Source organism: Musca vetustissima, unplaced genomic scaffold (assembly GCF_032173495.1).
Source record: "Musca vetustissima isolate MV318-11 ecotype Yass unplaced genomic scaffold, APGP_CSIRO_Mvet_v1 utg5762, whole genome shotgun sequence".
Lineage (NCBI taxonomy): Eukaryota > Metazoa > Arthropoda > Insecta > Diptera > Muscidae > Musca > Musca vetustissima.
In genome coordinates this window covers 4682-20622 of record NW_026879259.1, presented here as the reverse complement: position 1 = coordinate 20622, position 15941 = coordinate 4682, and the positions used below count along the sequence as shown (strand labels likewise).

Sequence of the window (15941 nt, the reverse complement as noted above, 5' to 3'; positions counted from 1 at the left end):
TTTCTTATATTCAAAATTGAAATGTTCGCAACTTTTGCGTTTAATAACCCAAAACACACCTATGTAGAAAATTTCACTATTTTTGTAATGTAATTTGAAAAAATATCCGAAATGTGGTGTATATGTGTTCCTCTGATCCAAATTTATATAAATTTCGAGGATAAGAGATACCACTATTTCAGTGGCTTCAAATTAAAAAAAGGTAAGTGTAGAGTGTGAACCTTGTGGTTAATCTACAAATTAATACACACGAAAACTGTAATAAAATCTGACGACTGACCGCTATCATGAATAATTCTCTATATCTATTTTGTTATTTTTCGATAATTTTTTATTTATGTTTAACTTTTATTCATTTATTTTTATTAAAAAATATTATTTCCATAAATGGTGGTTGGTACATTTAACACAATACCGATAATTCATTATTGCTTTCTAATCCTACACATACACATAAACAAATTAATGAATAAATATGTATAAATGTATTATTTTTATAAATTGCAATAACCATTTCTTAATTAAATTTTGTTTGTGTACGTGATTTTTGTAAAATGTTATTTTTGGATTATGAAAAATAGTTTGGTTTTTAAATTGGTATTTTTATTTTGTTTTTTTGTTCATTCATTTATATGCTAAATTTATTTTTAGGTTTTTGCTAAAGCTTTCAATCATTGCCAAATTATTGCCTGGCCATATCAATTAATTTTGGAAAAGTGTGTTATAAAAAATAAAATAAAATAATAAAATTCAAACTTACCATTTTTTAATTGGAATGAAGGCTAGAATTCTCCAAAACTTAAAACAACCAAACACTGGGGATTATTTTAATTTAAATAAAGAATTCCCCGGAAATTATTTAACGAATAGATCTTTCAGAGTTGAGCAGAGTGATGCATCACAGGTATCCTTTGTGTCATCTTCGTCGCCCTTGCCAAACCAATTTAGTGTGGAACGAACCGCGCTGGCAGCCTGTGCCTGAGTGCGACTACGTCTTGAGGAACCATAATCTTTGGGAACGGCACCACCTTTGGTTGTCTTACTGCTACTGCTAGAGGAAGGCGCAGCACTGCCACTGCTACCCGATGGTCCAGATGCAGAATTTTTACGCAAAAATCCTTCTATGGCCGAACCAATAACGGTGGCATCTACAATTGTGCCCTTGGTGTGGTCGGTCCAACTTTTTTGTTTACTACGCGGTTTAAGTTTTGGTTTACTTTCGCGCAGAACATCTTTGGCTTGTAATTTTTCTAGGACATCTTTCGACAGGGCCATAGCGGTACTTTTACTACGTATACTCTTTTTGCGGGCCATAGGCTCATGGCGATTTGCAAACCATCCAGACAAGGCTGCCGAACTATTATCCTGAGCATCACTGACCAATTGCTTGGCATTGTTGAGAATGGATACATCGAAACTATTGGAACGTGTCGAACGACCAGCATTGGGATCCAGTAGATTCGAACTACTGTGTGAGGGTGCCTGTAGTGTGGTCTTGGGTTTGGTGGTTGATGACGACGAGGGTGGCGGTGTCGGTTTGTCTTCACATTTGTGTATCTCAATAGCCGAAGAGGTGAGATTACTGAAAATCGACCCAATATCAGTTCGTCCACCTAGAAATCCAGAGCTTTTCTTCCGTCTGGTTGACGAACGATTGCTTGTCGGTTGGGTAATGCAAGGTGACAAAACGGCGGGATGTTCGGATGGTCGACGGTAGCTTGGTGTTGGTGACGGTGTGGCTTGGGCTGAAACGCACTCGGAATATCGACGATTGGTGTAACGTTGTGGCGTTGCGCCGCCCACCTCGTTGAGGGTTTCCACTTCGCACACTTTTTCACTGCTCGTGGTCCAGAGTTTCATACGGGCCTTGCGTGACTGTACAATGTCATCCATAATGTCCAACTGCAGATTGTGTATGCTGCCGATGGGATCTGTGGAAGGCGGTCCCGTGGAGGTGTTGCTTTCTCTGCGTGAACCTATTAAACGACTGGTGAGATGGAAAAAAGGTTGAGATATTAAAAATTGGCATTAATGCCTATAATAAACCAACCAACCCCCTTCCCCAACTCACTTGTTTGGTAAAGCGGCAACAGATTCCCGACGCGCTCTGCCAAAAATAGTTGTTGGCACTTTGGAAATGGTAACCACGGAATGTCGTCGACCCGATGGTGCTGGAGCTTGCGAGAGTGTTGCCAAAAATGCTGCTTCCTTTGGCGAAGGGCCAGATCCTTCTCCTCCCCGCTCCGATAAACGTCTGACCTGGCTGGCTGTAATACCTTCGGTAACTTGCTGGGAGGGTAGGGAGTGTTTGCGACTTTCTCTGGGATCTCGCCATGGTGAGAGGAGATATGGATTTACGGGCGAATCAATATCTAGACTAGCTTTATTTGAAGGTGTTTCCGAACTTTCCTGGTCATCTTCTTCGACAATTTGTGATTCATCGACAACAATTAGGGGTTCCTGTTTGGCCATCGACCCAAAACGGGATATAGAAGAGCGACGAATTCGAAAAGTATCTGAAAGAGGAGAGTAAATGATTAAATTCTGAGTATTAAAACAATTTGGAAATGTTAATCTACGAATTCCGTTCAATAGGAAAATTTTTTTTTCAAAAATTAGCACAGTTATAGGCGTGGATTTTTTAAAGAATATTTTTTTCAACAATTAGCAGAGCTATAGGCGTGGATTTTTAAACAATATTTTTTTCAACAATTAGCAGAGCTATAGGCGTGGATTTTTAAACAATATTTTTTTCAACAGTTAGCAGAGCTATAGGCGTGGATTTTTAAACAATATTTTTTTCAACAATTAGCAGAGCTATAGGCGTGGATTTTTAAACAATATTTTTTTCAACAATTAGCAGAGCTATAGGCGTGGATTTTTAAACAATATTTTTTTCAACAATTAGCAGAGCTATAGGCGTGGATTTTTAAACAATATTTTTTTCAACAATTAGCAGAGCTATAGGCGTGGATTTTTAAACAATATTTTTTTCAACAATTAGCAGAGCTATTTTTTTAAGAATATTTTTTTCAACAATTAGCAGAGCTCTAGGCGTGGATTTTTTAAAGAATATTTTTTTCAACAATTAGCAGAGTTATAGGCATGGATTTCTAATGAATATTTTTTCAACAATTAGCAGCGCTATAGGCTTGGATTTTTTAAAGAATATTTTTTTCAACAATTAGCAGAGCTATAGGCATGGATTTTTTAAAGAATGTTTTTTCAAGAATTAGCAGCTGTTATAAGGACTTAGCATATTGTTTTTCTATCCGGTTCATAGTATTCTGTTTTCATTTATTATATTTCATGTTAATAATATTCTCTTCATTTTTACACATTTTTTCTTTTGTTTATTTTTGTATAAATATGTTTGCAATATATCTACACACAATATAAAATATTTTGTTGTTCAATATTCAGGATGCAAGCAATCACTTGATATCCTTTTAAAAATCTCACTTTACTTTCACTCTCTTCAAATGCAAATTGTCGATAAACGACCAACATTCATAGTAGAAATGCTTGTGTGTATGGAATAACATCAATATATCAAAATCAATCATATTGGAAAAAATATTTTTAACAGTCGTTGTGAATTGAAAAATGTTGAATTCAGACGAGCACAACGGATTTCCACATAGATAGGATATACATATGTATGTATGAAAAAAATGGATTTAAGAGAGCAGACTCCACAAAAAAGATGCATACAATGAATGAATGGTTAAATTCAATGATTGAATTGTGGGAGATATTGAATTTAAAATAAATGAAATTTTTTTTATAAATATTTTTACAATTTTTGAATGTTTTATACAGGTTGTTACTGAATGTGATCAAAATGGCATACATATTTTCAACAGGTTTGGATTGTAATTTTGCACTTTATTCATTCACGAATTTATACAGGTACTGCTAAAAAAATAAAATACTTTTTTAATGTACCCTATATGTGACACTTTAGACACTTTAGACACACATTTCCGGCATAAATATATGCCATTACAAATAAATATAATTCGACATTTCATGGAATTAATAAAAGTTATCAAATGAAAGAAACCATCATAAATGAAAACCAGTGAGCGGAGCAGTATAGTCGGACGGGGCCGACCATACGATACCCTACACATCTTCCATGAAAATCTAACTTTCTGTGGTTCTATATTCTGAGATTGGGCAATATTTCGCGATATTTGCACACTTTTGGCTGGCTAGTGGTCAGCAAATGTTACTAATAATCACTATAGCCCCTCTACATACTTGTCCAGATTCCCTTCACCGCAGGTTGTGTTGTGAAGTTCGGCTTTCGACTCGAAAAGTACACATAATTAAGTTTTCGGTCCACTTCATCCGAAAAATTATTATCTGATCATCACCTAACATTTTAGGCGTTGTCCTTGACCATAACTGGAACCCCATGGAACATTTCAAAGCGATCCGCGCTATATTTCCGCCCTCCATTGTGGTAATAGGTTATTAAATAATGTCTGAATACGTAAGCACCTGTAAATATTTAAATGTAACTCCCGCATCCGAGTACCTACGACAATATAATTGGTAGCAATTAAAAGATCAACCACTCCTCTTGAATATACTATCAACTTCTCGGGTCTACGTCCTTCAGTGGTAAATATATACGCTATAGAATACAACTGTTGTCATTTTTCACACAAAAGTTAGGGTCCATTTGACCCGCTAAATATTGACCGATCTTTCAAAACAGGCATGCTTATTCTCTGGCCCGATCCGCTTCTCCATGCAAAAATTCGCGGTGTTTGGGCCATAATTGCGGCCTCTGGAGCGACCAGAAAAACCGACAAAAATAAAGTTTTTGATCCATTTCATCGCCTAAATATTAACCGATCTTTTCCAAAAACAATAGGGGTCTTCATTGGCCAGAACCCATCATACATGCAAAATTTCGTGAAAATTGGTCCATAACTGTGGCCTGTATCGTGTTTACAAATTATAAGGGACAGACGGACGAACGGACGGACACACATGTCTAGATCGACTCATCTAGTGAAGATATGACGGTTGGTATACTTAAAGGTGGGTCTAGGACCAATATTTCGCGGCTTTACAAACTTTTGGGGCTGCACAAAGCTGTAATACCCTGACAACATAGTTGTGTAGGGTATACAAATTAAATCACTCGCAATTCTTTTGATAAATGTAGTCTTTGAAGTATTGCAAGTATTGAATTCTTGCACAATCATTATTTCAATGTCGTAATTATATTTACTTGCTGTTTGTCGTTCTAACCAAAATCTAAAGCCTTACAAAACGTGACAATATAATTATGCCAAAAATAAGAAAATGAATAATATCTGCAATGATTTCACAAAATAATTTCAAACTTCGTCGTTACAAAATGTTTACCGCTTGAAAACAAACGCCAAATATTTATGTATGTAAATTTGTCAAATATTAAAAATTACATTATCATCAACATCATCAATTCATCTACAGCAAGTAGAATTCCTTACTGAATTGCTAATGATAACTTATAGAAATTTGTTGGAAATTGACTGGATAATTGAATATTAGAGAACATTGTACGAAGGATACCATATCATTATGTATTTATTCATATTTGTATGATTATTAATAGATTTATAGAGTGTTGCTTCAGGGACTAATAAGTAATCTGTATAATTATCTGTTTGATAATGTCTCTGAGGGGTTTTAGGCGGTTTAGCTATTTTGCGTGTGTGTAATAATGAGTGACTGTAAGGAAATTAGTATTTATTCTTATTATTATATCCAATTTAAATATTTTTTGTGGGATTTCAAACAATCGTGTGTATATAATGTATATATATATATATGGTGTATATATGTATATAATGTATATATATGTAATGCATTATTAATATGTGTGATAGGTGTTTACAGATAATAAATGTATCTAAAAATATATCATTAATAAAATACAGGAGATACAACAGGAACACATTTTCTATAAAATTAATACATTATTGTCAGGCACTCAACCCTTCTTTTGTTTTGGCTAAATTCTGTAGGGGAGACTGGGACACCTGCGGCACTTTTTCATTAGAGATCTATGTCTCGGTTCTTATTTAACAGATATAAAAACAGTATGGCTGATTATTGTCCTCTGATACATAATTATAAAAATTAGTACAGAAAAACACATAATAAGTTAGTATTAGTGAAACATTTTTACAGTTTTGTAAAAAAATCAAATTCGCCGAATGTGCCCTACCGGGGGTAGCCCGGCATTCGATGGAGCATCACAGTCATAGACTAGTAATTATCACCGCTATCAGTGTGATTGAAATTCAGGTCCTCTAAATGTTCCATTTTATTTTAATATGCGACTCAAAGTTTTAAGGCTACATTTTCTATCGGCGGACGTTGACATCTCAAGGTCACTCACACCATCAGAAATAAATCTTTTCTATCGTATTTTCGTCAATGCAAACACGTAATATGTATATGTATGTAATTTCAAACCATATTAAAGAATTATTTTTAAAGACAAACTCAAATACATGTTAAGGAAATAATATTGCACTATCTGTGTATGGCCGAATGTTCCCATAATTCAAAATGCCGAATTTACCCCGAAGATACTATTTATAGTTTTTTCATTTATTTCTATCAATCTTCTAAAAACATTAAATTTTTTATTATTTTTATAAGAATGCACAATGTAATTAATTACTTTTTAATAATAATGCCTTAAATTTGAAAACTTTTATACACGAAACATTGCGAAATGGAATGGAAATACTACAAAAACTCCTGTAAAAATACAAAAAACCTAGATGTACGGTTAACGGAATAAGGTTATTAACTTCAGATTTCCAATTTTGCGACAGTTATTTATATTGATATTCGATACCGATGTATCGAAGCTAGAGATGTATTTTGAGAGCTTCATATCGAAAACGCGATAGCCGAATGTACCCCGATGCCGAAGAAGCCCCATCCTCCCCTGCCACAATGTGTATAGAATATTCCATTTGGAACACCTCGAAATTTTCATCATATACCTCATTAAGTAGATAACTTATTCACAAAAAGACATTGCGTTTAAAAAAACTGAACTTAAAAACACTCCATTATTAGGTTGCCGAATTGTGGAAGGCAAACCAAAGGCTCCACTGGGCGGAAGAACGGTGGAATTCCGCCCAGATGAGATGAGGCGGATACGATCGGGTCCAGCACATACTCATGTAGTGGAGAACGTGTACCAGGCGATGGGCGAGAAATATCGTAATACGGTTGACATGATCAAAGAGCACTCCGAAGGGAGAAGGGGCATAAACCACTCCCAGCAGCTGGAGAGATGTACAGAAAGAAACGGACAGACATTGCCGTTTAAAAGTTGATCAGGCATCTACAATTGACTGAGACCAATTACGACATTGCCCGGAAAACACTCAATGAAATCTACAACAACACTATATTGGAAAGGATCCGAAACCTACCAAACATTTCCGGTCAACATTGTAGGTCAGTCAAAGATTTTCATGACAGCTTACATGAGTCATTGTTGGCCTTTAAGAAGAAGACCCCCAGCTCTTCTATAAGAAGAAGGCATCAAGCTCATCTATAAGAAGAAAGAGAGGTCCAGCTATTCTGTAAGAAGAATAAAACCTCCAGCTCTTCTACAAGAGAGATTTGACACAAAAAATGGAAATTGGAAGGATCCTAAACATATCCAATATTTCAGGCGATTGTAGGTCAGTCAAAGACTTTCATGACATCCTACATAAGTCATTGTTGGCCATTAAGAAGAAGACCTCCAGCTCTTCTATTCGAAAAACACCTCCAGATTTGAAACCTAATAAAATGGAAAAGATCAAATATAGTTCCTCAAAATAGCGAAATTTGGGAAGTTACGAAATTTAAGACAACATTATTTTCTAAATATAATTTGGCGAAATAGATAGAATTCCATATTTCATATAGATCACAGATTTGAAGAGAGACCACAGGTATCTATAGAAACCAAAGGTATGTATAAAAACCAATTGATCCATATATAGACTACATGGATTTATATAATCAAAGAGAGACCATAGAACTTTTATAAAGATCAATAAAGAAAACTGGGGTTTATAAATACTAATTGATCGGTTTTGAGAACATAGCGGTTTATAAGGACCAATTGGTCAGTATAGAGAACACAGGTCTATATAAAAATTTTTTCTCGAACATGTTTAATGTAGGTTCGTGTTATGACAAAACTCCCCTATAAAGAGGGACGGCGACCCATTTACGGTTCATGATTTTTACATCGATGTCATACATGCAATTTACAATATAATAGTCCAAGAAGAAAATTATATATATGATTCCTTACCCCTCTTTGGTATATGCAGGAGATGATCCTAAGATTATAGCCTAAAACAAGTTAGACCAATCTTTGCAAAAGTTCAAATCTAATTACTTTTATTGTACGTGTACAACAGTATACGTTTCATCAAAGACTTGACTATCTTTGGAAAGGTACCAGAAGAGGTTGCCCTGTACATCCCATCTTAGAATTTAATGTAGGTTTGGAAAAATATTTCGATTAAATCAAATCAGAAGTTCTATTATCTTCGTATTGTATAAAAATATTTTCAAAACTTTCTCACTTTGTGGGGATCTATGTATGATAAGGTTGATCTATATAAATTAAACATATATTACAATCCTCAAAGTTTGGATGAAATACTTCAGATCCATGCTTTAGATCCATATAACAGCGTAAGTTTGGTTGTCGGGTTTGGCCTGAGGGTAGGTAACTTTGAATGTGTCGATGTGTTTTTCGTGGGCCTTTTCCAGGATTTAGCGCAGTGTGAATATCTGGTCAATGGCGGATTTGGCAGGTCTAAAGCCGCATTGGTATGGTCCAATGAAGCCAATTGACCATTGGCTTCAGTCGTTCACACAGCACGCTGGATATCACTTTATATGCGATGGGAAGGAGACTGATTACTCTATAGTTGGCACATATCGTCTTGTTTCGTTTTTTTGTGCACGGGACACAGGAGTTGCAAGCATTGGGCATGTATTACTGGTGCATTCTCCTGACCAGCATCTGACAAGCAGACTTAAATAGTTCGGCTGGTACCATCGATACCTGCTGCTTTATTATTATTCAGACGATTGCTATTCTGACCTCATCTTGGTTAGGTGGTATACAGTCTATATCGACATCTCTTATTGGTTCTGGGGTAACTTTTTCACCGCCATTATTTGATACCAGAAGCTTTTCCAAATGTTCTTTTCAGATCCTTAACACGCTGTCTGTATCTACCACCAGGTTTCCTTCTTCATCTCTACAGGAGGGTGTGTCTGCACCATAGCCTTCGGTTTGTGTTTTACTCGTTGGTAAAATTTCGGACTTTGTTCTGACTCCTGTACATCTCGATTTGTTCCCGCTCACGTTATTCTTGTCTTTCTTCTTTTTTCTGATAATACGTTTCTCCTCTTCTCCCGATAATTCTTTCTTGCATTACGTGGGAGAAATATTATGATGTGAAAAATTTGGACGAAATATGTTACCCCATTCGAGAGTATTCGTGCGCATCAGCCAGTCAGACAGAAAGATGGACGGACATTTGTAAATCGAAACGGATCTGATCCAAAGAAACATGGGGTCTAAAGTCAATATGCATTTCGTAATATTTTAGTAAAATTACAACAGTGGTTCTATTGGGCAACCACCTCTGGTATATCCCCACAAATGGTCCACATAATAATAAAAGACATATTCATTATATAAAGCGAATAATAGACCTCCGTAAACCATAGGCTGAGGGTATATATCTATCGGCAACACTGACTGACATTTGTTAATAGTTTGATTTAATTATACCCTACACAAATATGTTGTCAGGGTATTATTGCTTTGTGCAGACCCAAAAGTTTGTAACGCCGCGAAATATTGGTCCTAGACCCACCTTTAAGTATACCGATCGTCATATCTCGACTAGCTGAGTCGATCTAGACATGTGTGTCCGTCCGTCCGTCCAGTTATGGACCAATCTTCACGAAATTTTGCATGTAAGATGAGTACTGGCCAATGAAGACCCCTATTGGACAAAAACTTTATTTTTGTCGGTTTTTCTGGTCGCTCCATAGGCCGCAATTATGGCTCAAACACCGCGAATTTTTACATGGAGAAGGGGATCGGGCCAAAGAATAAACATGCCTGTTTAGCAGGTCAAATGGACCCTGACTTTTGTGTGAAAAATAACAAAATTTGTATTCTATAGCGTATATATTTACCACTGAAGGACATAGACCCGAGAAGTTGATAGTATATGCAAGAGGAGTAGTTGACATTTAAATTGATACCAATTATATTGTCGTAGGTACTCGGATGCGGGAGTTACACTTAAATATTTACAGGTGCTTACGTATTCATATATTATTTAGTAACCTATTACCACACTGGAGGGCGGAAATATAGCTCTGATCGCTTTGAAATGTTCCATGAAGTTCCAGTTAAGGTCAAGGACAACGCCTAAAATGTTAGGTGATGATCAGATAATATTTTTCGGATGGAGTGGACCGAAAACTTAATTATTTGTACATTTCGAGTCGAAAGCCGAACATCACAGCACAACCCACGGCGAAGAGAATCTGGACAAGTACTTAGAGGTGCTGTACTGAATATTAGTAACATTTGCTGACCTCTAGCCAGTCAAACGTGTGCGAATATCGCGAAATATTGCCCAATCTCAGAATATAGAACCACAGAAAGTTAGATTTTCATGGAAGATGTGTAGGGTATCGTATGGTCGGCCCCCTCCGACTATACTGCTCCGCTCACTGGTTTTATTTTACTTTAAGAACACCTATGCCAGAACATCTTAAAATTTAATTTGTGTAATCTGAAAGTAAAAGTGTTTCAGGGTGTTTACATACGTAATGTTTAACTACCGTTTGTGTCTGCCTATTCCCACATATTTTTATGAAAAAAATGTAATACTAATTACATAGAATTCAAACAAGGTTTTATCTCTATAGGGCAAACTTTTGAAATGAAATACATGTTTACATTGCTTCAAAATAAATATTAAGTACATGGTATATATGAATGTGTGTGTGTTGGGGATTTTCTGGAATTATATTTAAACTCATATACACCAACGAAATTTTGGAGGGGTAAATGTGTTCTATTCTATGTGTCGAAATAAACAATTAAATGAAATTAAATACAAGAAAATGAAATTAAATCCAGTTGGTATTATCAAGGCTTAATGAGCAAATTATGTTATATTAATTTTTAAGCAACTTCCACAGATAAGCTGTTCCTTCATTAAACGGCTACGTATCACATGGCGGTGATAAATTTTAATTATTAATTTTCAATAAAGGAACATGTCAATATTCAATTATATTGAAGTGTTATTATTCACACATACAATATGATATTGAGGGTGGAACTTGAATAAAAAGAATTTTACTCGGTTCAAATTAAAATATAGTTCACATATATAACTTCGCCTAATTCATGTGTGCTAGTGTGGAATCTAAATATAATTTTCCAAAGTGGTAGGGGGTATTATATAGCCGACCTTAGTCCTCCCCTTACTGGTTATTCAGGTGTATAGTTAATAGCAGTTTACACAACATACATGTCAACATACATAATTATGTCGATATAATTAATACGCATATGTAAATAATTACATGTGACATAGTTTCCCTTTTGAGAATTGATACAGTTGTTATGATACATATTCTCTTGTTAATTTATAACATTATAATAGCAAAAACAGACAAACATGAAGGACACCTTAATAATCCTAATGACACTTACCCATATTTGGCGATTTTTTTTGTTGCTGTTTCTGTTTATATTGTTTATATTATTCTCGGTAAATATTCACAAATACATTGGATCTGAAAGGAAGAGGAGAAAAAAATTAGTATATATTAAGAACATTATGTTTTTATTGTTTGTGCATAATTTAAGTCAATCGGCTTATTATAGTATTCACATATATATTGTCCATTGTTGCTTTGGTAACCTATTATGATTATTATTTTCATCACAATGTGTTTATTGACATAAGTATATCACATGATATGTCGTATCCTTAAATAAAATGATAATTACTTACTAACCTTGACAACTATTGTATGTGGTAGAGCTTTTATTTTAAGGTGTTGTTATTATGTATGGTTTATTTATTTAATATATCTATGTGGGACTTCACGTATGCGTTTTCATTACTTTTCTGGGAATGTGATGTTATTATATTGGCATGTTTCATAAGAATAAGAATGAAAAAATAAGAAACATGTGGTTATGATTGGAAGTGACGGAAGAACCAATTTTCGATTAAAACTCATAAATTTATTTTTCATTGTTTATAAAAACATCAAACTGGGATTCAGCCTGACTATTTTGTAAAAACAAAATACTAATGGTATACCAAATAACCCACCACGACTACTGAAGTTGTAGACGCAGGTACGGTCAAACTTTTTGGTTCATTGCTTTAACTAGCAATAGCAGTGGGGAATGTATTGCATTTGTCCACAAATGCCTTGTTAACCACGAAGTCAGGCACCATCGAACTTCTTATTGAGGTGGTATCGCTAGTAACGTAAGTACTTCGTTACAAGAGACATTTGGGTATGAAAGGTTTTTTGAAAAGAAACAATAAAGGTTATAAAATATGTTTATACTAGCATATACCCGCTACTTCGTTAGCGAATGTGGGATGTATTTAAAACCACCCTTTATCGATCATTATTGAAATTTTAGAACCATTTAGTACCATAGTATGTTCTCAAATATATCTCTGTATCTCAACCCTACACACCCATTCCGACCGCAACAGAAATCTACCTCTATACTAAATTTGGTGTAATTTTTTACCATTTGTTATACTTATTTTGAAAAAAATCACCCAAATCCAAATTGAGTATCAGTTAGTCCACATTAATATAAATTTCCATAACTACCTTCTTTATCAATCATAAGTTCGAATTTCCAACACTTCCCACATACGACAATCTTAATTCCAAATTTCAGGATTCTATCGGTTCACTTAAATCCAATTTGTATCACATTTAGTACCACTTAGAACACATAAGTAAAAATTTCCATTACTACCTACATCATGCAATCAAATTGAAATCATGAATTAGATAAAATTGATTATAATCCAAATAGTATCAAATTTAGTACACAGTAGTACGAATTTCCAAAACTTCCTACTTAACCCAAACATACACTCCCACAGTGATCCTAAATCCAAGTTTCAGGATTCCAACTCTATTGGTTCACCCACAATTCAAATTGTAGCAAATTTAGTACATAGTTGTACCAATGTCCAAAACTTCCTACATACCTCAATCCTACTCCCGCCCAGTCATCCTAAATTCAAGTTTGAGGATTCCAACTCTATTGGTTCACCCACAATTCAAATTGTACGAAATTTAGTACATAGTTGTACCAATGTCCAAAACTTCTTACACCCCCACAGTCATCCAAAATCCAAGTTTCAGGATTCCAACTTTATCGGTTGACCTACAATTCAAATTGTACCAAAGTTAGTACACAGTAGTACCACTTTCCAAAACTTCCTACCTACCTCAATCCTACATCCCTACAGTGATCGTAAATACAAGTTTTAGGATTCCAACTCTATAGGTTCACCCACAATTCAAATTGTACCAAATTTAGTACACAATAGATCGAATTTCCAAAACCTTCTTCTTACCCCAAACCTACACCCCTACAGTGATACTAAATCCAAGATTCAGGATTCCAACTCTAACGCTTCACCCATAGTTTAAATTGTACCAAATTTAGTACACAGTAGTACGATTTTCCAAAACCTCCTTCTTAGCCCAAACCAACACCCCCACAGTGTTCCTAAATCCAAGTTTCAGGATTCCAACTTTATCGGTTGACCCACAATTCAAATTGTACCAAATTTAGTACACAGTAGTACGAATTTCCAAAACTTCCTACTTAATCCAAACCTTCACCCCCAGAGTGGTACTAAATCCATGTTTCAGGATTCCAACTTTATATGTTCACCCACAATTTAAATTGTACAAAATTTAGTACACAGTAGTACGAATTTCTAAAACATTCTACACACCCCAATCATACCCCCACACTGATCCTGAAACCAAGTTTAGGATTCCACCTCTATCGATTCACCCACAATTCAAATTGTACTAAATTTAGTACATAGTAGTACGATTTTCCAAAACCTCCTTCTTAGCCCAAACCAACACCCCCACAGTGTTCCTAAATCCAAGTTTCAGGATTCCAACTTTATCGGTTGACACACAATTCAAATTGAACCAAATTTAGTACACAGTAGTACGATTTTCCAAAACCTCCTTCTTAGCCCAAAGCAACACCCCCACAGTGTTCCTAAATCCAAGATTCAGGATTCCAACTCTAACGCTTCACCCATAGTTTAAATTGTACCAAATTTAGTAATTTAGTACGATTTTCCAAAACCTCCTTCTTAGCCCAAACCAACACCCCCACAGTGTTCCTAAATCCAAGTTTCAGGATTCCAACTTTATCTGTTCACCCACAATTTAAATTGTACCAAATTTAGTACACATTAGTACAAATTTCGAAAACTTCCTACATATTTCAATCTTACACCTCAACAGTGATCCTGACTCCAAATTTCATGATTCTAGCTCTATTGGTTCACCTAAAATTCAAATTGTACCAAATTTAGTACCATTTAGTATCCTACATCCCTACAGTGATCCTGACTCCAAATTTTATTGTTCCCGCTCTATCGGTTCACCCAAATCCAAATTGTACCAATTATAGTACGATTTAGTACTTTTCATACTCTTAGTAACAAATTTACAAAACTACGTACATACCCCAATCCTATACTCCGACGGTAATGTTAATATCAATTTTCAGGATTCTAGCTCCATTTGTACCTCCAAATCAAATTTGTACCAAATATAGTACCATATAGTACTTTTCGTACACATGAGTACACGGTTTCAAAACCATCTCCTTATATCGACCCTACTTCCCAACCCTAATTCGCATTCCAAATTTCAAGTTTTTAGCTCTATCCGTTCTCATGCTACAGAATTGTACCAAATTTAGTACATTTCGGATAGTTGTAGTTCGAATTTCCAAAAACCCTTTGGTACATCTATCCTACACTCCATCAGTGACGCTCAATCCAAATTTCAGAGTTCTAGCTCCACTGGTTCGCCAAATACAAATGATATCATATTTAGTACTTTTTAGTACTTTTCGTACCCTTCTAGTACGAATTTCCAAAAACCCAGCCTTATCTGTCACATTTGGGCCAAGAGTGACCCTCACCCAAAATTTCAAGATTCTAGCTTCAGCCGTTTCGTCTGGGCGTTGATGAATCGTTAAATCAGTCAGTCAGTCAATCAGTCAGTCAGTCAATCACTTTACTCTTTTATTAGTATAGATATGCAGTGTTGCCAATTTAGCACTTTTAGTGCTAGATTTATCACTTTTGAATCTCGTTTAGCACCAAACAAATTGATCTAGTACCTAGCACATTTTTTAGCATTTTTATTTATTTAATTTTTATTTCTTTTTTTTTTTTTTTTTTTGGAATTAGTTACAATTTTGGGTATTATTTCGATTTCACATTGACACATTAAAATGTCCCTATGTTTCACGCTATGATTTTAATGTTCAACGTAAAAAAAAGTGCCAGTACATTTGTAAATATGTATTAAAGTTCGAACGGTCAGAACTGTTTGTACCCTGCACCATGTGGAGTGTATTAATTTTTTCTCAAAAAATGGTCGGCTACTTCATACGCTTACTATAGCATCGCCTGCTAGTAGGTTGTTTATTAGGTAAAATGAAAAACCAAATTAAGAGCGAAGTAAAATCCTTGACCTAAATCGGAAAGGAGAAATGAGTTCTTTATTCATCGGGAATAGCGAATACCAAATTGTAG

The 15941-nt window shown here is 35.1% G+C and overlaps 1 protein-coding gene across 1 annotated transcript; it reads right to left on the bottom strand.

Annotated features, from left to right (window-relative positions):
* Nucleotides 1-770: 770 nt before the first annotated feature.
* Nucleotides 771-2516, bottom strand: LOC133324072 (uncharacterized; the record flags this gene model as incomplete). The annotated part of the gene is given in 2 exon segments (XM_061532958.1): nucleotides 771-1976; nucleotides 2055-2516. Coding segments are annotated over 2 exon segments (1583 nt in total), but the record flags the coding sequence as incomplete, so codon positions are not given.
* Between the last annotated feature and the right edge of the window lie 13425 nt (nucleotides 2517-15941).